This window comes from Semicossyphus pulcher, unplaced genomic scaffold, assembly GCF_022749685.1.
Source record: "Semicossyphus pulcher isolate SPU_LCO1_2020_fin unplaced genomic scaffold, fSemPul1.0.p SCAF_16, whole genome shotgun sequence".
NCBI classification, from domain to species: domain Eukaryota; kingdom Metazoa; phylum Chordata; class Actinopteri; order Labriformes; family Labridae; genus Semicossyphus; species Semicossyphus pulcher.
In genome coordinates, this window is record NW_027211670.1 from 16,236,164 (window position 1) to 16,260,349 (window position 24,186).

Here is a 24,186-nt window from a genome sequence, read left to right on the forward strand (position 1 = left end):
ATTGCACTTGCTTTCTATTGTTGGCTATTTATTTACATGAATGTGAAAGTGTTAGTAATGTTCTCTTACAGGCATATAGCCTACTATTTCTGGGCCGAGAGGTCCGTGTCAGACGTGTTTTCTTAACGGTAAAAAAAGATATATTTTGCGAGTACTCGATTACTCGTTCATAAGGTAATTAGATTACTCGAATATTGATATTACTGGAAATTCCCATCCCTAGTTTACTGTACAAAAGGCTTCAGTTTCTAGTAGTAGCACTAGTGTTGCCATGCAGGGTTAGCATTGTGAAGAAAGAAATGTTATTGGAGTTTCTCCAGTTTTGATTTTGTGGTACAATTTAAGAAAAAGTGTGGCTATTTTTTCAGATTTGATTTTTTTCTATGTTTAAATATTTAGGCTACCTCAAATCCCTCCAAGCCTCAGCATGAGTATCAAACAATAATAATCTTGCTGGCATACAGTCGAGGATTCACAGCTCAGTGCAAGTAGGCTGCTGGATTGCCAGGCCAAAGATCAGGTCCTGGACCTTCCTGGTTTGAGTCTCGTACACACTGACCTACTTAGAGGCTACATGGAGGTGAACAGGCACGCCTGCAGGCCTAGGTGTGTCTGAGCCCCTTACGCAAGGCGAGGGCCAGGGGAAGGGAGGCAAAGAGGTTGGGAAACTCAAACATTCGCTCCATGCTTACCTTTGTTTGCAGGAAATAGGGTCTGAGGCGTGGAGGGGAGAGTTAAAAACGTGAACTGCAGCTGAGCTCTGCTGAGAGAGAAAAGTAGGCTGATTGCAGCGCCCACATTGCGCTGGAGAGTGCTGTGTTTGGTATTGTGCTGGAGGAGAGCTGAACGCTGCCCTTGATGTTGGGTGTCTGGTTTTGTTCTGCGAGAGTTCACTATGAATTAGTTAAACGGTAGACTGGATATAAGGAAGCTACGAAACATGCCTCAGAGGGAGAGAATGTGTACACTCACCGGCTTCACAGAGACTTCCGATATTCTGAAAACACTACACGCTATCACACAATTCCACCTACGCACATTCATCAATCAGAAAGCATTATGTGGAAGGCATCACACACACATACCAACAGGCAATTAATCTTCACAAAGCATCATACAACTCAACAAACACTCTGACTGTTTTGTGTCTATTTCACGCTTGCACATACACCTTGAAGCGCTTCGGCCTCCATATTCATGAAGCCTACTCCCTCAGCATCCCTAAAGCCTGCAATTTTAACAGGTTTCAACTTAAATCTCAAATATGGTTTCAGGTTATGGACTTGTTACCCAACCACCTGAACTCATCAGCTTTAGGCTAACCGTTTTGGGATCGATTAGCTTTAACTCAGCTCGTAATTGTTGTTACAAAACATCCAAATTTACAGTGATATCATGCATGAAAGAAGAGAAAAAATAAATTCCCACACAAGCAATTACACGCACACTCACGCAGTGGGGTACTGCCGCTTTGCCACGGCAGCTTAATGAATAAATAAGTAATAAGGGCTTGGTTATTGGGGCTCATTAAAATGGGAGATGCTTCCATGACAAAAAGACCTGAGGAGGGTCAGGGGAGGCGGGTGCGTAGCCCCCCCCCCCCACTCCCCATGCCTCCATAACCTGACCACATGCCCCCAGCGCTCACCTCCAAATCAACTGTCAGCGATGCGCCCCCCCCCTCTTTCAGCCCCCCTGCCTTACCCTCTGTATCCCCGCCTTTTCTGACACAGCAGCATCTTCGTGCATGCGCCGAATCCAAGACACACACACCTCTCTCATGGTTAATTACCACTTAGCTCAATCACAATGTGATCGGTCCATAAGAGCCGTCCCCCCTCTTCCGCCCCCCCCCCTCCCTTGCAACACAAACAGCAGCACACATGCCAATTATTGATGAATCTTTAATATGGCGTTTTAGAAAGTCTCCATCTCATTTCCTTCCACTGAGCAGGTGATTACTCCCCCAACAAGACAAGAAATCTTAACAGAAAGCTGCTTTAGCGTCTGATTTATTGCATGCATATTGAGGAAGCATAAATTAGCTTAATGTAATATCATCACTGGGTTGAAATAAAGTGGCCCGAGCCATTTACAGAAGACGGCTAACTTTTTTTTTGCTCCTCCTGCCTTGCATCTCCGGCTAGCTCTGTATAAAACCCCCGCACAAAAATCCCACGCCGCGATAACATGTCAATAATGAGCTGAGGCCATCTATTGATCAGCTTAATTTTGCATCTATTAGCTAGGGAATGGCTTGCTCCGGGGGCGAGGGAAGCCAGGCGCTAACACGCACCGACAGGCTGGATGGAGATCATTACAACTGATGTTCACACACACGCTGTGATTGACATGGAGATAAGGCAGGGGAGAGCCCGGGCTCGCACGCCTCCCCGCACACTAAGCTAATGATACACCAAACGTGTGCTTGGTGTGTGTACGGCAGTGTGTGTGTGTGTGTGTGCGATACAGAGCGTCTATCTGGAAAGAGAGTTGGAGCAGGATAAAAAAAAGAAGAGAGAGAGAGAAAGAGGAGAAGAAAAGCAGGCCACACGCCTTTGCTAATTGGCACAGTCAGACAGGGAAGCTCATAAAAGACGAAAAAGCATTTAGTGGAGCACCTCGGCTTTCTGGATCGCCTTATCAAGTCGGTGTCATTTAAATACCGTCGACTACAGCAGAGAAAAGCCTGGCTTTGACCTGGAATGCACGGCTTCATCTGATACTTCCTTAATTCAGAGAGTTTGCATAAGAAACTCAGCTGAGGCATTCATTATGAGGACGGTTTGTTTTCCTGTGAACGACTGATTGCAAACTTTACGTTTCCCTGTGTCAACACAGCAACCAAAGAAGAAGAGCAGAAGGAAGGTGTTTCTTTCCCTTTGAGGATCCAAAAGATGACGCGTAAAGAGCAAGGATGGATTCACACCGGGAGTCTGCGCAGAAAACAATACGGCGTAATGCCCTTTTCCCTCCTGCTAACCTATCCACCACCGCTGCACCAACGGGCCTGGCTCTTGCATTGATGCAACCAGCTGCAATATTGGATGCTGCATGTCATTCACACACAGTGAGTGGGAGAAAACAGAGAGAAAGGGAAGGGCCGGGCGCTGGAACTGCACCTTTCACCACACCATCAAAAAGAGACGGCTGATTTTTTTGTGTACACCATCTGTATATGTGCTTTTTTACGGGGAGGAGGTCTTGTTTAAAGCCTATAGAGGTGAGGTCAGATGCACCAAAAAAAAAAAACCCTTGGCTACAAACTGTGTGTTTTTGTCAGCTGAGGGATGCAGCGAAGGGATCGAGGGAGCAGCGGGAGGAGGGAAGTGGGGGAGGTAGGGAGAGAGAGGAGGAGAGAGGAAAAAAAGCCCTCAGCCAAGCCATCAAGTTGAACATTGAACTTCACAGTAGTAGCTGCCTTTCTATGCCTCTCCTTTTGATGTTACCTCCAAAGCAAAGGATCAAAGGCTTGGAGTGTGGCGTGGGGAAGTCCCAAGCTCTTAGCCTGCCAGCCTGTGATATATGCAAAAGTCTACGCCAAAAGAGAGCGAGCGGGGCAGAGGAAAGAGAGAGAGAGAGTGAAAAAAAAAAAGAGGAAGCTTGCATGGAATGTGGCTAAATAGTATGTTTGGCTCTAATGAATGACAAGAGGGTGATGCAATCAGCCGGGTAGTTACAGTATGACGTAGAGAGGGATAAAGCGCACACACACAAGTTTTAGAGGGTAGACTCAGAGAGGGCCGGGCTTGGAAACAGGGGATGTTTTAGGGTGGAGCAGGGGGTGCTGGCAGTGTTTGTTGCCCTCACAACTTCCCCCCCTTCAACCAGCAACATGGGACAGCCCTTCCACCTCCCCCCTCCCCTCCACTTCCACCTCGCACCAACCCCCAGCGCCTCTCCAACATCAAGGGCTGGAGAGGCTGTGTCGTCTCGACATAAATATACAGTGTGCCGTTAAAGCGAGGACTACAGTAAACAGCGTGGGCATAGATCCTGGTTGTGTCTCACACTCACACAACAACACACACTCACAACGTGGGCTCAGCTGGGCCAAAGAGGGGAGCAGAGGTGTGCTAAACTTGACAAATCTCTACGAGACAAACACACACACACAAACGCGCACGCAAACTCACACACCCTTTCCCCAAGGCTGTAGGATTAAGAGGTCCAGCTGGCTGACAGCAAGCCCTTCCTTCCCACGTATCCCGTCGATCTCACTCCCCCCACCCAACCTCCACCACTCGGCAGCCCCTCCCACACCCCCACCACCTCCACCCCAAGGTCTGCCAGCCATCCAGCTCGCCAAGCATGCCAGGAGGACACACCTGAATTTGACATCGATCAGCCCTGAGTCAGTTTTACCTCAATCTGTCCGACGCACATTCACACAACGATTGGAAAATAGACCCAAGAGCACTCAGAGACACAGGAAGTCCTGGATGTTGGGTTGATTCAGAGGATAAAATAGGAGGTGCCACCCTGCCTTCGAAGGCTTCCCATCATTGGTACTATCAGTGCGGATGTCCATCCATCGAGTCCTTGTGGTTGTATTCTTCAAGGTACCGATTCAATTATATTCAAGGCCATGAGAGAAGGAGGAACTAGTGTGAGAATATCCTGAAGATAACGTACAATGAGCCCTGTTGTTGGAGGAACTGGACAAAGTAAGAAAGAGATGAGAAGGAGAGATCTAGAGTAGGAGAAACCCCCTCCTCCCTCCTCGTCCCAACTTCTCAACAGCTGCCAGGTCACTTTACGAATGTCTGCATGAAAATATGCAGCAGGGTGTTGTTTGAGTGTTATATCATTTTGTCGACAGTGAAGTATGTACGCTTAAATGTTCAGGAAAATAAGCGTTTAGTATTCCAATATGTGAGGCGACTAAGAGTTTGGGATTATGTTACTGGAATGGGTTTAGCACGTTTCTTGTGTTAGCATGCATCGAGCCCTGGAGGGAACGGAGAAGCAATTTAAGGGCCGGTCAAAGCAGGAAGATGAGTAATGAGCCCAGATGATACAAGATTTTAGAGGCAGATATGGAGAGAACTTATTGTGGAAGAAGTAAAGTTATCAGATGATACTGCATTACCATATTTCTGGTAGGATAATCTTATTACACCATTTTAGTTCTGCTGTATTGTCTATCAAATGATCGAATCCCAACGTGGAACTGCTTCCAAGCTTAATCCAAAAGGCAACCGGACTTGGTTGAAGTTCTTGTAGACGTGTCATCCGAAAGGCTTCTTCAGGTCTGGCGAGGAACTGCTAACGAATGACATCGGCACCAACCAGCTATTCTTAAGAGCGAAGGGAGATTGTCCACTTAACAATCAATCGTCAACGGTGTGTTTTCTTGGATGGATAAACAAGACTAGGTCTAAACCTCGTGTCTGACCGCATCAGGTCAAGGTGCGCTTTTTTGGGCAACGTGTTACAAAGACTGTCCTTATGAGGCTGATGACAACGTGTTTGAAAGCAGGTGCGCGCTGTGGACGTAGGTGAGGACAGCGGACAAGCAGCCCCGGCGACTCAACGAACAAAGTATCCAGAGCCGTATAGAGAGACCAATATGCTCCATGATCTGCCATTGCGATGTCGCAACTCTCTCTCTCAGTCAGTCACATACAGACCCATGTGGAGGGCTGACCCCAGCGGTCAGCCAAAAATTTGAAAAATGTTATAATGGGTTGCTAAATATACTTTGGCCCTCAATATACCTGGGCAACCCTCCCGAGTAAAGTCGTTGTGGTGTGGTCTCCAAAATGGTTATTTAGTCCTTACTGGATAAGGTTGTGTTCACTGACATTGTCCCAATAGTCCAAGGCTACGACAACAAAACATGTAACCTTTCCTGATACCTAAAGCCAGATGTGAGTGACAGTTCTACTATAAAGAATATGCAGGATTTAGGTAAAGTTTGGGTGAAGACAACACCGTTCTTTCGGCTGCCTTGCCTCTATAGAAAACTAATGAGAACAGAGAAAAATCTATCGGCCAATTCACCGTGATACCTTCAGCAGAGGCAGATCAGTACGGCAGATCGTGTTGGGAGGAGTGAAGAAGGAGAAAGATAAAAAAAATAAATACAGACAAGGCTTGGTGTAAGAGAAGAATAAGAATTAGGGAGTGAGAAATGGAGAAAGGAGAGAGCAAGAGATAGAAGGGAGGGAAAAAAATTCACAATGATGACACGTAAGTGCAAAGAGCGATTAAGGATTTACTTTCAAAAGGACTCCCATTGATCTTTTTTGATAGACCTGCAATAAATCAAACCGGATTGACTCGCATGAGAACCAAGCCTAATCCTTTAGTCAGATCCAGGAGAACTCCAACCAAACCAGCTGTTAATTTAGGCTTTACAAGATAAAGCAGGAGAAATCCAACCTGATGTACCCTAGGGCAGGGGCTTACATCATCTCTGTAAAGCAATCAACTTATTGCCAGTTTGGAGAGGTAATCAGAGCACATACTGAGAGAGGGGAGGGAGAGCTGGGGAGGAAGGAGGGGGGGTGGAAGGAGAGAAAAGGGAGACAAGATACGGCTGAAGAGGTTAGAGAGCGAACAGAAGGGAAGAGGGGAAGAAAAACTGAGTCCACTAAGAATGTTATTAGTTACATTTATTTTTTCTGCATACAGCTCTTCTGACTGAAGCTATAAAACTTAACTTTGAAACAAAAAACATGTTTACACCAAGTACATCTCCAATTATCTCGAGGGGGCGACGGATGAAACGGAGAGGAGCTAGCTAGCTGCAAACAGTAGCTCTCTGGGCTGACAGCAGGGAGTGGAGGCAGGCTTCAGCTCCCCCCCTCCATCCACACCACCCTGTAATTTCCCTGGAGGGCGGCCCAGACCTCTTCCCCATCCCCAGTGGCCGGTGCCACCTCAGCCGGGTCCTGCCAGCCGCGCTGTGGCCGCACCATAGCACAACCATAGTAATTAAAATGGTTATTTTTGTTTGGGGGGAACAAGAGGGATTTTTTTCCAAGCTCTGGGCGGAAGTATTGCAAGACACCATCCTACCCACAGTGAGTAAACCATACTGATGTCTTTTTCAGCTTTTGAGTGTGTGTGTGTGTGTGTACTGCACGTCATCAGAGCACTATGGGGGTTTTAGTTCCTCTTCTCGGTTGTGACACCGCAACAGAGGCTGCAGAAGATAAAGCCTAAAAACCACACAAACACCACCGCCCCCCCTCATATGCACACGCTGACACAAAGGCTCATTAGCTCGCCATATCCCCGTCTTTAATGTCCTGTTTACAACACAAAACAACCAGATCAGGACTGAAATCCAATCACGGGGCTTTGCAGGGCCCTTCACGTCGGCCTCGCAGGAGAGCTGAGGAGAAGCAGGCCTTGTAGTCTCTGGACACTGTCCAAGGGAAACCAAACCTCAGGAGTCAAAACAAAACCACACATAAAATCAGAGTTAAAGCAGCAGCCTCTATTCAGCCGTCGTGACCCCGCCAGCACACACACACACACACACACCCATTGGCCCCAGGTTACACTGTATGCACACAGGGATCACTCCGACTTCAGCCGGGCTTCTCTCGTATCTCCAAATTGTTTCAGGCTTGGTGACTTTGGGGTTTTGACACGAGTTCGTTGGTGTGTGTGCATACACTCACACACAGGGTACATCCCTGTAAAGGAGACTGCCACTTAAGCTCAACTCACATCAGCCTATGCTATCTTTAGCAGCTGGGCTAAACTGTTAAAACCTCACAACAACTTCCCCCCTTCCCTTCCAGCCGACTACATATAAGACGGCCTGGCTCTTTGGCAGTGACTGCCCACTGGCACCTCCCTCCATGGCCACAAGGTCACACGTTTAATTACACAGAAAGTAGTAATCTCACCAGACAGATGGCAAGCAGGCCGCCTCTCAATTACTTTATGCCCAATTGAATCATTACGGGTGTTATTTACTAAATTGTGGCGCACAGAAAAGCAACCAAAAAACTGGATTTGGGCTACAAGTGGGAAGGGAGGAGGGGGAGGGTTACGGGGTCGTGTCAGTGTTAGGGCAGAGAGGCAGATGTGCCGCTCGCCAAGCAACTGTGACAGAGATCAAAAAGGCGTGAAGAATACAAGCGCATGGCTGTGTTAGCTTTTGGAAAAAATTGGAAGTTTAATACCGCAGTGATCAGTGCCAGACAAAACAGACCCTTATTTTTCTCGAAACCAAAACCGGCACAGAACATTGGCCTATGTGGAAACAGTCGGCTCCCGGCAGCCCAGTCGAGGAAACCGCACGACAAGGCCAATTTAAAACGTGAAGAAAGTGTCTGTCTCTTAAAAGTGAGCCAAGGAAAAAGAGTTTAGGTTTCTTGATTTTTTCCTTTTCTCTTTAGGACAACCAGTTTTGTCGTTGGGGAGCATCCCAGTGGGCTCGATTTCTTTCCTGAAAAACCCAGAACAGCAAGTGTGAGCGCCCTCATCTCCCCTGTTGATGCCTCACTCATCATTTCTCAACTCCTCCTGCCAATGGCTTCTGTGAACAATTAGAGGTTGACTTTCCCAGCGTCTCAGACCACAGCATCTCAATCTCCGGCCAGGAGAGCCCCAACAGTCGATCCGGCCGGCCAAGAAACAAGATTCCCTTCAAAGTTCAGGCCTCAATTTTGCTATTTATTCATCACTGACTGTTGTGAGGCCTCTCTCGGCCTGTTTATGATTTAACACTACCGCATAGCTAAATAACGGCAAATTAACTGTGCTGCCTGGCCTCATTAATGTCAAGAAAAGAATGCTTTCTGTGAGATCATCTCTCAATGTTGACTCAATTACCAAAACTTGGTTTTTGGGCGTACCGTAAAAGATCATGCTTGGGCCTACATGGCAATATTTCTCCAGTTGACTGGCTGCATACTTGGGTAACTTTGCACATTTCTTCTCCGTAATTTACAGCTGTCATATTTAATCTCAACTTAATGCCATGACTACAGAAAAAGAGGATTAACAGGTTGGTTTGCTGGCTTGAAGAACTTTCCAACCAAGCCACATAGCATGAAGCAGAGTGGAAGTGAAAAGCATTTGTCCTACTGTTGACCGTAATAAGACTGGCAGCTCGCCACTAACTGGGAACAGTTGTGTTGGGAGGCACGTCTACTGATGTAAAATGATCTGTGGGAGCATATCGAAAACTTCCATGCGGTTATTTTTCTGAGTCAGGGTTAGGGATTGCGCTGGCCTATAGACGGCAGCCGGCAGTTGTTCTCCCATGGGGGTGGGTAAGCATCTGGGAAGAAGCGAGCCGGTGGATAAGGAGAGGCTGATGACTGGATCTGCGTTTTTACAGCACTGGATTTTCAGATTGCACTCAAAATGATCCCAAAGGCAAGTGTAGAAAATGAGTAGAAGGGTCCATGGAAGTTCCCCTTGAAGGCTCAGAGGGCTTATAGTAATGGCTCCCAGGCACAACCCCACTATCCTGGGAGGACGGGGGTTTCCTGTTCCACTTTTCAGCTGTGCCATTGCTCTGATGGGGAAATAAACTGCACTGCTGTTTAATACTTCAATGTTCTCAATGCTTTACTAAGATACTAAATACTTAACAAATAGGAGTTCTCCAATGCTAATTGTGGGGTTAGCATTGGGTTAACAACTTCCAGTAATCAAGTAATTATGTGTGCAAATGCCAATTTCCCAAAATTCAAATCTTTTCCGATGCTTGCACACTTTTTGCTGTTTGATCCTCAGCGACTGCACCGAAATTCCAGATCCTTCAAATAAAGCTGCATAACAAAACAACAGATCAGCTGGACTTTAAATATTTGCACAAAGTTTTATTTGAACTTGTAATACTTTCAGCAGAACTGTTAAGCTGTTTACGTTAGGTTTAAGATTTAAACAGAATCCAGTGGTTGTGTTTTCCTATTTTGGTGTCACCTAGGCAACCTAGGGTTTGAAGCTTGAATATGATCTTTACATTTGGAAGGTAGCTTCAGAGCAAAATAATATCCCTACCAATTGAAGTGTAAAGACAAGAGTATAGCAAGTAGTAGGGGAAGGATATCAGTCATCCAGGTCATGGTAATTCTAATCTTAATCCAAAAGGCAACTGGAATTGGTTGAAGTTCTTGAGGACGTTTCACCTCTCATCCGGATGGTTCTTCAGTTCTAAACTGACTGGTGGACGGAGCTTATATTTTTAGCTCCATCCACCCGTCAATTTAGAAGAGAAGAAGCATCCTTCAAGAACTTCAACCAAATCCAGTTGCCTTTTGGACTAAGCTTAGAAGCAAGTAGTAGGCGCATAAAGTAGGTGTAAGAGGTGTAAAAAAACATTGATTTGGATTTACAAAGTATGTATCGATTCAATACAGAGTGAAAGCATTGATCCATTTCGTCAAAATAAGGATCCGGCTTTATTTTGATCAAATGGCACATCTGTGACATCCAACCGCCAAGTGGATCATGACTAACTTTCATCAACTTTCATCATATCTAAGCTGATTTTGAGTGTTTAAATGAATCTAACTGATACCCGCAAACATCATACTGTTGTCCAAAGAATCTACATGATATCATATCGTTATCTGTGCAGCATACAGCATGTTTCAGCCTTAATCCGCAGCACTGCAGTGAGGCATGTCCATTTGATCCCCCACCGGCAGGGAACTCTAGCTGATGCTGTCTCCCAATGGCCCACACTTCACTGTGGGGCTCTTGCGGTCTTTCCCCAGCTGCTGTACGGCAGGCATGGGCTGCAGCGCTGGCACCTGTCTTTGACAAGCCTCAGCATTCACACTGACTCTGGTTTCCTGAGGCCCGTTTGCCTGGCAGTCAGGTGACAAATGCTAACACACACTGCCTCGGACACAGCCTGCAAAACACGCATGCACACGGCGAATCCAAATCTACTGAAGCAAAAGGCACTCGAGTGTGATCCCAACCACTTAAAAAGCATCGGCATCATAGTGAGAGAGGTCTTACCCTCTGGTGTTTCTCTGTCTGATAGCGTAACCCGGCCCTGATTCAGGCTGTGGCTTGGAGCTATAAACCAAAGCTTACCTCAACGCCTCCCACCCGCTCTAACCACTGTTTTTGCATACCGCTCGGCTTGTGTAACCGTTGAGTGGTTTTGCTCGAGCGAGACAATGGCTGTGTAGCAGACTAAGCAGAGCGAAGCCATCTAATGTCAGTGAGTTGAAAGAGTTGATAAACACATTTACATCCACGCTGCACCAGAAAAAACAAATGAAGTTGAAGCAGTTGAGAAGCTTTTTTTTGATAACAGAATGAAGGTGACGTAGGTGAGCCTGCTGGAGGTGGAGGCACTGCATGGTCACCATGTAGACAGCTTTGCTAACCAACAGTAAACATCAGCATTCAGACTATAATTAAGTTGAAACGTCCCTGAGTTCAGAGACAGTATCAAGGTCAATCTGAGTGAATAGTACAGTCAACATTAACACAAATGCTGTGTCAATATTAGCCACTCGTTTGTAATTACATAGCATTTAAAATGTTTGTTAAGACACTAATTAAAAGACACACTAGACATGAGAAGCACATATTAGGATACAGGTCTGCTCTTTAAGGGCATGTAATTACTCGGACTGGTTACAGGGTCGCCACAACTGCCGCATATAGCAGGATGTTTAGGTGGCAACAGCACCTGATTGAGCTCTCAGCACAGCAAAGCATGCTGGTACTCACTCTGCCGGCCAGCAGACCACAGCCACGTTTCCCCACCTCATTTGCAAAGCAATCCCGCTTCCCGCCTACCCAGTGCCCTCAGTGCATCTTTTTGTCATTTCCCTGTCCAGGCTCCATTTGTTGTGTCCGCTGAGGCAGCAAAGAGGCAAGGGAGACGTGGAAGCAGGTCTCAAGGAGACTGCTCTGCAACCAAAGAGCATCTTCATATACATGCGCAAAAAAAAAATATACACACCCACTGAGCCAACACACACATTCACCACTCCCCCGCCTGACTAATGTGCCCTGACACTCGTACATCACCCGTAAATTGGCCAAATGAATTAACCACGGCCCCTGCTTAGCTTTACGGGCTTTAAATGGATTTTCTCCTCTCCAGGTCTGCCCAATAATTGCATTTATCCATCTTGTTGAAGCCGGGTTTACACACTCCCCAAGATCATGCCAATCCCCGGATACATTTTCCGCTCTGGTGGCAAGACCGTGAGAGATTTGTCATCGGATCATAACAGGTAATTCAAACAACAATTAGCTTGACGACTCCGCCGTATGTCAATGTCTGGCTCCTTGTTGGACAGGACCTTGGTTAGACCGATGACGTGCTCTCTATCTCCTCATCTGTCTGTATCTCGCTTCTCGCTGCCCTTCCCTTGTATCTCAGTGTGATAAATCGAGCCTTGTATTACTTTTTATCTATCATCCTAAAGCCTGCAGGTTAAAACAGCAAACACCCACAGTGGGGAGGAAAGTAGTGCCTATAAGTCTTGCACTGTTTCATTGTTCACAAACAGACATTCAGACCGGGAGCAGAGGCAGAGCTGTGAACGCCGGCATCAGTGGGGGTCATCTGCGCACTTGTGAATGTTTGAACAGAAGTGCATTAGACACTGGGGGGGCCCACAGGACAATTCAGCTATGTAAACATGCAGCAACTTCCTTCCCTCAGCTCCTCCAGGCCCTGCACTGAGACAAGCCACTGTTTAAACAGCGCACACAGCATTCCTGTGCCTGGGCCCCGGCCAGCTGCTGCATCCTCACTGCAGGCCTGCCCGCCCGCCTGAGCAGAGACAGATACAGGCCTTACAACAGCCAGGGTCATCCACAACACACAAAGGGCTTTTATAGACATGCAAAACTGGACTCATCTGCTAGAAATGCTCCAAAGCACTACGCTGGCTACTTAAATGCTGACTGCCAAAGTCCAACGCAGACCTCCCACGGAAAGACAGATTAGCTCTTCCGAGTGCTTAAATCATCACGTCGCCAACGGATCCATCCTGAAATCTTAGCCACTTGACGCCACTGTAATGACGAAGCTGGAAATTTATCTTTATTGATATTTCAAATATGCAAAGCGAGGCGCCCAATAAAGATAGAGGAGGCCGTAAAGAGGCGATAAAGAGTGTCCTGGTTCTAAAGGGCAAAGTGACGTGCATCACATGACACAAAGGCCAACAACGCTCAGCGTTGCCAGTCTCTAATCTTGACTTTCATTATGACTGAACAAGTTTCGTTTCCAGTCAATATGGGATAATAACCTTTAGCTTACATTCCAAGAAATAATAAAACAACATCCATTTGATCATAACTTATAAAATCAAAACGCTGGGATTTGGAGAGAGCCAAAGAAAGACTGGAGGTGTAAAACTTTAAACAGAGTCACAGGCCAGAGTCTTCTCACTTGTTTATCCACCAAAGACAAACTTTGGAATTCTGCGCTGTTAATTTTGGACTTAAATTTTGCTCCATTTAAGCATCTTCCAAACTAAATAAGAAACTGAACCTCTCACTCCAACACTGTTTTGAAAGGGGACGGTCACAGGGGAACCTGCTGGAATAAGACTCCCACTCTGGATCAGGTCCCATCACTGGGGAAACCAGGATGGATTAAAATCATCCGAGGAATATTCCCCTGCCAGAGGAAGTGAGGGAACATGTGCAGCACGAATTTACATTTAATATTTAACACAGAGGTCTACTAAACCTGCTGTCATTCAGGGTTGGTTTTATTATAGGAGTGACTTAAATCATGACTTCCTCCCTGTGTCAAAGCCTCTGAACACTGTCTTATGACAATGAAAATTCAAGCCATTATTTCAACCAAACAGATATTTCAGGGGCTCAGTTTGCCTTGTTTTCCACCTCCACAGTGTCTGTTTGTCCGCCAATCCATTTCGTCTCTCTATCCGTCTCCCTGTCATTTCGTCTCTTCTGTCTGGACGTCGAAGGCCACTCAGTCATCTCACCTCGGGACAGTTGTCCAAACAAGACACTCCATTCACTCTGACCCCTGGAGGGAGGGAGGCCACTGACAATACACCCTGCGAGTCAATTTGTTCACATTTGGAGTTGACCCCGAACACCGCTGACCCAGCGGCCTCCCACATTAGCGACCTGAATATGTATTACTGATGACGGCGTTGGGACCGGAGGAATTTCTTTGAAGAAAACATGCGAAACAATGTCCGAATATCTAATTATATATTTTGACTTTTCCAGTTTTTAATGCAAAGATCCATTTTAGGAAAAGAAAAAAGAAGGAAAATGTTACTTTAATATGTGATTACTCTAAAATATAAAGTCCCCTGAAGTGCTGTTTACACACTGTATTCAATCAGATTGCAATCTATTTAAATTTGCGCAACCAATCATGTCGCTTGATGCTGCATTTTCGGGGCTAAATAAACACTCCATTACCTGCACAATGGTTTGCAATTGAACGCTGACGGGCTACGCGTAGGCCATGTGTGGATGTGACAAGCTGTTCACATGAAATGTTATCTCGTGCTGTACACAAGTTGACAGCTGTCTCTTCACAAGAGGCGTATTATTATTGTGTTTAAATAGGTTTGTAACAGCTGGTTAAAGAGCTAACATGGGAATTTACTCTTAATCTGTTTTCCACTGGAATTGGTTCATCAGCCGGAGGAAGAAGAAGAAAAAAAAACAAGGGGGAATCTAACGCTGGCACGCGGCTCGCCAGTCAGTGTAAAGGGGTTACATCTTATTAGCCTCCTGCATTTTTGAGTAATCTCGCCAACAGTTTTTTTTCTTTCCCTCGAAATCCGAGCATAATCCGCAGATTAGTAGATGAATTTATTTCTGCCTCGCTCTCTAAACCCTCCCTCACCTTTCGCAGGCGGTTATGAATCCTGCACCTTTAACGACAAACAAGCAGACGATCACCTCATTAGTGGACTCACTCCGCTTCCCAAACACACACACACACACACACAGCCCTTGGAGCTTATCCTGCTACAATTAAAAGTTTAATTAGTAGATTAAAAATACATTGACTGGAGTTTTATCACCTAAACTCCTCTATTATGTGTTTAGCACACACAAAGTGCCTGCTTCCCATCTGAGCCATTTTTGAACAGATTATCTGCATACAGAAATTCCCATGGCTACTTTAAGACTGGAGAAACAAGTAGTTACAAAACAAGGTGCTGGAAACAACATCTGCATAATAAACTGTGCGATTTAGCGTAAAGTTTGATATTATTTTTATATTATTTTATATAAAATATTGCAAAATTTAGGGGCTCAAACTACCACAAGATAAGCTAACACAACGTTGTTTTCATTTTGCTGACTTAACAGGAAGTTACCAGAATTTTCTACCACTTTTATCGGATTATTTATGTATAATAACAATAATAAACAAACGTTTTTTTAAAGAGATATTAGCATGAATGGCATTCTTCCTCTGTGGTACGTTCCAGAGCATTCTACCACATCCATAAAAGGCTGGTGTACCACAGGTGTTCACTGCACGCTGGCACGGCTAGTCATTATCTAGCCCAACATGATCATTAAGAGCTGTGATGGCAGTGTGGCACCTCCTCCCCGCATGCACACACACACACACACACACACACACGCTGGAAAAAGAGACTCAAGCACTCGCTATCAGTCGTAAAAAAAAAAAAAAGGGGTGAGAGGGGAAGCTCCTTTCCTCAACGAAAAAGCATGTCAGCGGCGGTGCACTTTGACCCTTCCCAAACACACAATCCAAACAGAGGGCCGGCACCGCCAGAATTCCTCCAGCGTCACAGCGGCCCTCTTGCTTTTTACGGCCGATGACGAAGAGGGTGGGAAGCGCGGAGAGCAACGTGGAGAACAGGTTGCCTGAAACTTGCCCGTGTCCAATCCCTGCTGGGTTTTATTTTTTTTTAAACGGGAAGATAAATGTGAAGCCTAGGGGCACTATTGTTTGGACATCTAACCAGGAACTGTCGCTGCTCTCATTGCCCCGGCATTAACAGCAATTATGCGCTCTATTCAGACGGCTTTTGTGCGTCCGACCCCCAGCGCCCCCTCCTCCCCCCCCCCCCCTCCACTCACACACACACTCAGTCCTAACACACATTTCCCGCTTTTCTCTTTGCCCCCTCCTACTCCCGCTACTGGTGAACTCATTTGGCTACTGGAGCACTCTGGTCCCATTATGAATGAACTTAGAGGAATATGCACATTCAGGCGAGGAAAGGACGAACGAGAGAAACATGGCAGAAGCATTTATGGCGCGATACCTGAGCTCAAACAATCTGTGGGTTTCTTCCACTGCTGTTTAAATTGGTTTGATTCACATTTACAGCCTCACCATTCAAACTGCCTCGCTGGAAATCACCTCATGAAAGTATCTGATGCTAACCTTAAACTTTATATATAAAAGATGCAATCAATAGTTACTTAAACCTTTTCAGCTCAGGTGCAGCGCAGGAACACTGCAAACACAATCTCCCCCAATGATCTCATCATCATTTTCAATAAGCCTTTATTTATAACGACTGAATGGACGTTCACTCTACTGGCTGAGAAGTGAGAGGAAGCCAGCTAACACTGTCAACACATGTATTTGTACTGGGGGCCACTTGTGACGGGATGAATGGAGCAGCTATGCGCTGTCCTTCAAGAATTTAAAAATCAAAAAGAGCATTTTATTTTGAAAGTACTGCCAGGAACTTTGTCTAATGTTTATGTTAAAACATTTTTAAACTCAATAGAGTTAAAAACCACATTTTGCGGGGGATCGTGTGCATATTTCTGCACTGATTTTTAAATCAAAAAATGCTCTGAACCTGCAAGCTCAGCCCACCAAAATAAAGCTAAACGCTCCGTGTATGAAAACAAACAAAAATGGTGGCTACACACGCACGCACACAATAATTTAATTTCCATGTTTGAGGGAGCCCCCGAAGCCCTGTGGGCCAGGAGCACAGCGAGCCTATATTTAACAGATGACAAAAGTTGCATTCCAGATGTACAGTACTATCTTTGTGTCGAGCTCTATAGAAATGCATGGGAGAAAGAGAGGGAGCAGAGGGAGGAGGGGGGGGGGTGCTGCTGCTGGGAGAGCGTGCAGGGGGGAGTTGGGGGGTTACACTGGGGGGTTGTGTGTGAGGGGGGGGGCACCAGTGCACAGCTGCTAAACTAATGCCTTTTTTTCTCTCTTTGCTCTTGCACAGAAAAGCAGAGTGTGGTGGCTCACTGACAGGAATAAGGAAGGAGACAGGAGGTGAAAATGAATTTACCCAATCTGATAATTATTCGCTAACATAAATAAATAAGAAAAAAACATGCAGGCTAATGGGTAACAGGCGTAATCTGTTACACTGAAGTCAGAATTAGGCCTCAGATTAGCTGCTATTACATTAAAAACAATGAAGTCAATGATTTAATTAAAAAAAAGGTTCAGCCCAAAAAAAAAAAAAAACACTGACTTGACTGCAGCTGAATGTTGCTACACCCAAACCCGGCTCGCAGCGCCACCAGGGAGCCGCTGCTCCCTTTGCACTAGTTAAAAATCTGATTAGAAACACACTCACAAACTCACTGTTTCTTTCTGCCTCTGTGGTGACAGATCGACGGGTAAGCTCGCGCACGGCTCAGCCTGCCAGCATCATCAGCATTAGACAATTAAGCCCAGCTAGCTAAGAGAGAAATATATATATGTGTGTGTGTGTGTGTGTGTGTGTCTCCTCAGTAAATATTTACTGCACAAATCTTTTCCATTCATTCAGCAGGCGCTAACAAAACCTTACTGTACTCCCTCTGCCTCTCTCTCTCTCTGAGTCCCCCTCACCACCACCACTGCTACCCCCCTCCACCACCACCCCTACATCTGCGATTCATTGACTTTACAATTTACCACATGTCGAGATGGGAGAGGTCGAGCCTCCATCTGAATCACGGCACAAATATGCGAGTGATTTATTGTTTTAAAAACCCCGGGCCGATTTAGTGCAACTCCACTTTTCCTGAGCATTACTCCTATTGGCAGACCATGAACAATTACAGTTTGGACTAATTAAGCTCCGAGAATGTGCTGCGCACCGCTAATGTCTAGCAGGCCCCAATTTCAGTTTAATGGTGCCAAACTTTGCTTCCCAGCCCCCCTCCCCTCCTTCCCTCCCTCCCTCCCCCCCTTCCCACCTCCCCTCTTTCTCTAACTTAACTCCTCAAATCCAAAGCAGATTGTGCTTTTTATGACTGTTTATTGAGTCGAGGAAAAAATAAGGACCTTTTCTTTCCCCCTCTCCTCGCATAGGATGAGAGGAGCAGCAGAGAGAGAGAGGAAGAGAGGGAGCACAAAAAGGAGTAGTGGGAGGGAGAGAGAGAGAGAGAGAGAGAGAGCGGGAGCAGCTTCCGCCATACTTTGTAAACAAAAGTGATTTGCAAGACAAAAGGAGCGCAACCTTCCGACTAAATTCAGAGTGCATTTTGCGGCTAGCGGCACAAAATGCGGCCGCGCCGTGCCACCAAACCCCCCGTGGACACCAATTAGGCCCTATTAACATGTAAAGCCAATTTGATAAGGTGTGGGCCCTATCCCTTAAATCCGCATTAAACTATCTTTCCTCTTGTCACAGCCAAAAATCCATTTACAGCAGCCAAACACACATAATCCATATGATATACCATTGTTATGCTTATGCTGCTGCCACGTTCAGGAAAGATACTGTCTGTCTGTGTCAATTAGAACAGATAAGGCCGGAGCAAATGTGTGCACGTGAGCACAAAGAGCGCCGATGTTGCATTCACTTACTGCACGTTCATTACAATAATCTGGCCAGAAAATCCTCCATTATTTCCTCCCCCCTAAAATAAGAAACGATAAAAGGAGGAAGTCAGGCGCATTTATTTTTCCAAAAGGTGAATCTGCGGCAACACGAGCAATCCTGGAAGTGAGACAAAGAGGCAAAAGGGGAGAAAAGCTATTGTTTCAACCACACAAAGCCTTTCCAGCGTCTTGTAGTGGAATCGCCACGGGTTCTGGGAGCGTCTTTTTTCACTCTAAACACAGCAGTGGATGCTTGGTGTTGCGTTTTCATCCCCTCCTTTCACCCCCCCCCTCCTCTCCCTCCACCTTCTTGTTCTTTTTTAAACTACTCGTAATTATACGTCGAAACTCAAAACCTCCGCCAAAAGTCTCCAGGCCTGGAGAATTATGGGGCCAGGGGTGGCGTCAAATATCTTAACATTCATAAGTCCGAGAGGCAGTAAATAAAGCCAGCGGATTTACGGCCCTGCAGCCCCCCGATGCAGGAGAGCCGGCCGCCCAAGATCCCGCTCTCCCCTCCCTGAGCCTCTGCGGTCTCTTAGACCTGTTGAGGTGTGATGTTAGCCCACAGCACCGGAGTTAACCCGCCGCCTTTTTTCACAAGACCTGTGTAAGCAGCGGCAGGAAACAAAAGGTAGACAGGGAGAGGAAAGGGAGATAGAGAGAGCAAAAAAAAAAAAAGGATGGGAAAGCGGGGTGAACTGGGCCAGGCCACTTCTCCAATTCGACCTGCACCCAGTGATCCAGCAGGCCTTTGTGTGAGGTTTAGGGAGGAGGAGGAGGAGAGGAGGAGAGGAAGGCTTTTAAAGCCCGGGCACAACGTCATGTCAAATTGCTAAATGATGCTAAATTGTGAGTCTCCTCGGACGAAGGTGGTAGGAAAAACAAATTCTAACTCATTATGGCTCCCAGAGGTCAAACAAATTATGGGAGCCGCCACATGTAGCGTTTTTTTCCTTCCCAAGACATATTTAAAGAGAAATTAGGGAAACGAAGTAAATAGATCAGGATTAGTGCCAGCTGATGGGAGAAAAAAACCTTGATTTAAAGGAGTTTTGCTTTGAAAATTTTTCAGAAGACAAATATCTCCATTGAAATCAGTGAAATCAAATATAAAAATACAGATTTAAAGGCCTTAATTTTGAAATCCACATCCTGAAAATACAACCACAGCATCGCCCAAAACCAAGAGGAGCAGGAGGAGCGGAGAAATGAAAGGAAAAGCAGCGAGAATCAAAGGACTCAAAAGACAGAGAAAAGAAGTCATTGCAATAATACTAGCAGTCATATTCAGTGCCTCACATGACACGTTAGGGAGCAAGACAGCTAATCAATGTCCAGGTGAATTATTTATGCCAGCTTTAAGTCTAATACATTTATATTACAGCGACCGCTGACTTCAAAGCTCTAATGGCTGGACACACAGGGCGCTGCAGACAGAGGGGGCCGAGGCTGTGCAGGAGGAAGATCACCGCCAGCCGAAAACCACGTTTATCCACAGACAGCGCTCAGGTAGATCTGTGAGCTAAGGTGGAATAAATGTCGTCTCCTAATGTGCAAATAAGGCGTTAATCCTTCATAATCAGGCGGATTTTGTGTTGGCTTTTTTTGCAAGAAAATGGCGCAACTTAAAAAGAGGAAATCAAAGATGTTTTAAAATATGTTCAACAAGATCCTTGATGTCTAAAATACGGCTGAAAATAGGATTCACAGGTGGAAATAAGGGAGCAAAGGTCACCCCCGTCTCGCCGCAGCATCCTCCAGCCATGCCACACAATTTACTGCTTTCCTACCTGCTGCATAAGCACAATGAAGCGAGCGCTTCACGGGCTGCAGCAGAACACAGCGCTGCGTTAGCCACAAAGAAAAACTACAAACCTCTCTGCCACCGAAACAAGGAAGTGCCTCAGCTCAAATCATGTGTGTTGTTGTCAGTGTGTGTTTGTGTCAGCGCTGATGAGAATAATGAGTGACTAATTCCAAATAGCAGCCGGTAGCGTTAACAAGGCCGGCTGACTAAGAGGGAAAGAATGGCAGAATGTTCTTGCATATGCCGGGAATGATAAAATCTGTTCAACTATAAAACACACACACACACACACACACACACACACACACATAGAGAGAGAGAGGATTGTGTAAGCAGCAGAAATAATTTCAGGTGAGCATGTGAAGTCAGGAATTGTGTCAAACACAAAAGAAGGCATTATGTGTCAGGTGTGCGTTTATTTTGAAAGAAATTCAGGTGACAAATATCAGTTTCGTTAGCCAGAGCTGAGGTGGAGGTGGTGGTGGTGTCGGAGGGGGGGTGGAGGGGTCATATTTCCTAATGCCTGGTCTTTGCCTTAACCTTGTAAAATGAGATGACAGGTCTTAAAGTGCAGACTTGTAATTGCAACCGTTTAAAATAGGGGGGCAAAAAAACACCCGTGGTTTGAGAAAATTATTCCGCTTAAGGATTGCACATTGCCCAGTGGGACCAGCGAGGTGCTGAGCAAATGAGTAAGTGTGCATAATTACAGCACGGCTGATTGTGTCTAAATAACATGAATTTATTTATAAATATGGGTTTACATGGCACATGCGTTTTTTTTTTCTTTTTAAAGGCGGTTGTTTCCTCATTAGAAGCAAATGTGGAGCACATGCGGAGCACAGCATCGAGTTGCACAATCATTTCCATTCAATAAATCACAATTAAAATAAAAAAAATCAATTAAAAAAATATATTGTTTGAAATATATTGTCAGATTTTAATGCATGCACCTTTTGCACGTTTTGACACATGCAAATCACTTGGAAACGCTCATTTGCATATTGATTTTTTTGTTTGTGTACATTTTACGTTGCTTTGCACGGCGTGCAGGGTGTCAGAAAGTCAGTGTGAGGGTCTGAATGCTCATGCAGCTTGTGTTAGAAAAAAGGGCATGTTTGATGAGGCTGTGCAAACATGAGCCAAGTGCATTATTCAGAGGGTTAAAAACATGCACTTGTAGCGTGGAATACAGCAGAGCCTGCTCGTTAATCACGGGGTAATAATAACAATGCTAATTACGACAATAATAGTAATTTGACAGTTTTCGTGCATTAAATTTAAAAGTTGTTAAAATGAAAATTAAAGTAAAAAATTCCACGTGTACATGACATTATTACAACCAAGATATAACTGTTGAGTCCTAGCGCTTAGCACAGTTAGCATGCTAGCAGCCGTCCACACAGACACACAGGCTGCAGGCGGACATGCATGCCATTGTACTGTACACTTCATGAGCAGTTGTAAAACTTGGCTCTACATTTTTATCGGCTGCACTTTCTGGGTGACAACTCTCCGTGGCTGTCTGCCTCCGCGTCCACCCGGGGTCCGTGTGTGTGTGAGAGAGAGAGTGTGTGTGAGGAGTGTGTGTGCACATACAGTAGTAAATAAATGAACTTACTGTGCGTGCTGTTGGAGAAAGTGATCCATTGGGAAGGTAGGGGCTTGTGAGATCGGGGATCATTATAAATGGATAGCCCGGGTACGGTGGGCTCTTGAACAGCCCTCCATCTTGCCTTTTCGCAGCTAACATGGCGGGGGGGAAAAAAGAAGAAAACTTTTTTATAAAGTGGCCTTGAGAAGTTTATTCTTTCCCTCCATATTTATGCATAAGAGGAGCAAAGCGGGGGATATCCCTCCGCCGGGCACATGTAATGTCACGGTGCAGAAAATAAAACAAGAGAGGAAGAATAAAGCAGAAACTCACCCTCCTCTAAACTTTCTCTTGTTTTGTCTCTGAAAGTTTCAGATCTAGGCGGAGGCCGTCTTTCCGCCTTGAAATGCAATGAAACACAGGGATTGCGTTAAAGTTAACACAACGGGCGATGAGGGCGACAGTAAAGTTTCTTTCTCAAGTGTTAACATGTAACAAATGTAGGCCCCTAACTTAACGTGGGGACGATCGATCCCCGCTTCTCAATGCGCAACTTACCTCTGAATCCGACGAGCTGTTTTGATTCGTTTCCGACTCGTTTACGAGAGAAGATTTGACATCGGCTAAATCCCTTTCTGCAGAGGAGTTCTCCGAAATTTTCTCTTCCTGCTCCCCTTCGTCTTTGAAGGAAATCATTTCATCGTTTGCACCCAGATCGTCCCCTCCACCGCCGTTGAGTTGCGGCATTTTTCCCGTGCAAAAATTTTCTTTTTTTTAAGATTGGGGGCAAAAACACGAAGTTTTTAAACCCTTGATCTCGGTGATCTAGAAAGTCCGAGTTTAAGTTTGGGGTCTGTATTGGCGTTTTCCAAAGCTCTGGCCGGTTGGTAGAAAACTCAAAAAAGAAGGGAATCTTGGCAGAAAAAGGAAGCCGGAGAAGGAGCCGAGCCGCTCGGATTGAGTGAGTTGAAGTTGGTCGGAGTGGTTTTCAGTTCAAAGGCGGCGCTGATTGACAGATAGAGAGGGATGGAAATAGAGAGAGTCTGGATTCAGGATTATTGACAGGGAGAAACACACAAGAAACTAATGAGATTCAAACAGGGAGGGACTTGAAGTGACGTTTTCATAAATAGGAGGAAAAAAAGGAGAGGGGGGGGGGGGGGGAAGAGAGAAAGGGAGAGAGAGAGAGAGCCGACGGAGGACTGCGGTGGAAAGCATGTGAGGAGGAAAAAGGCAGTTTGGGAGCAGGCAGGACAGTGATGGTAAAATAGGAGGAAGATAGGAAGTTGCTAGAAAATGTGGATTAAACGCACATATGGGCGGTCTCCTGGTGGGGAAGAAGAAAAAAAAAAAAAGAAGGCACTTCCTGAGGCTGTTTGCAACCAGTTTGACTCCACCAGTCTGTCACACTGGAGCCAAATTAAGTTACCACCACAGCTTAAATTAAAGTTTTTATTTTTTCACAACCTTTCCTTCACATTCATCCTACTGTTTTTTTTCTTCTTACTAAATACCAGAGGCCTATCAAAGCAGAATAAAGCTTTTTTTTTTTTTTTTTCACTCCGAGCTTGTTTTCCAATTTTATCTGCTTTGTCAGATCCTTTAGATCTATTTTTCATTATATTAGATAATGTTTCCTCAGATCTATTTTTTGGGACGGAGGGTGTTATTGCATCCTGCTTTTCTTGACAGGTGTGATGTCCTCTGGGACTAACCTGAATTCCTCACTGGCAGCACAGACTGTATTATTTTTATTTATTTATTTAATTTTTTTTTTTTTATCTTCTCCCTCAGCAGACAGACTGGACACAAATAACTGATGCAGATTTGGATGCTCCAATTCTGTGTCTTGGATTATAATAGAAATACAGCTCGACTAAAATAGACATAGCCTATAGAAGATACTGCGTACTGTAGGAGATTGCCTTTTTTTTTTAAATAAGGTAGAATTCAGCCACATTATATTCTCATAAATTATAACACATTCCTTACAGTATATGTCTTCAAAAACATACTTTTTTACCTGCACACCAGTTATTCTAA

General features: G+C 45.4%; 1 protein-coding gene across 16 annotated transcripts in view; it reads right to left on the minus strand.

Moving 5' to 3' along the window:
- The window catches only part of tcf7l2 (transcription factor 7 like 2), an 87,228-nt gene extending 64,020 nt beyond the window's left edge, over positions 1-23,208 (minus strand). For all 16 annotated transcript variants that reach the window (XM_069664567.1, XM_069664566.1, XM_069664564.1 and 13 more), the window contains exons 1-3: positions 22,702-23,208; positions 22,477-22,543; positions 22,171-22,295 (exon numbers count right to left, since the gene is read on the minus strand). In XM_069664567.1, the coding sequence (XP_069520668.1) occupies positions 22,171-22,295; positions 22,477-22,543; positions 22,702-22,890 (381 nt within the window). In that variant the 5' untranslated portion in view covers positions 22,891-23,208. The remainder of the gene's footprint in view (positions 1-22,170; positions 22,296-22,476; positions 22,544-22,701) is intronic.
- Positions 23,209-24,186: the final 978 nt, after the last annotated feature.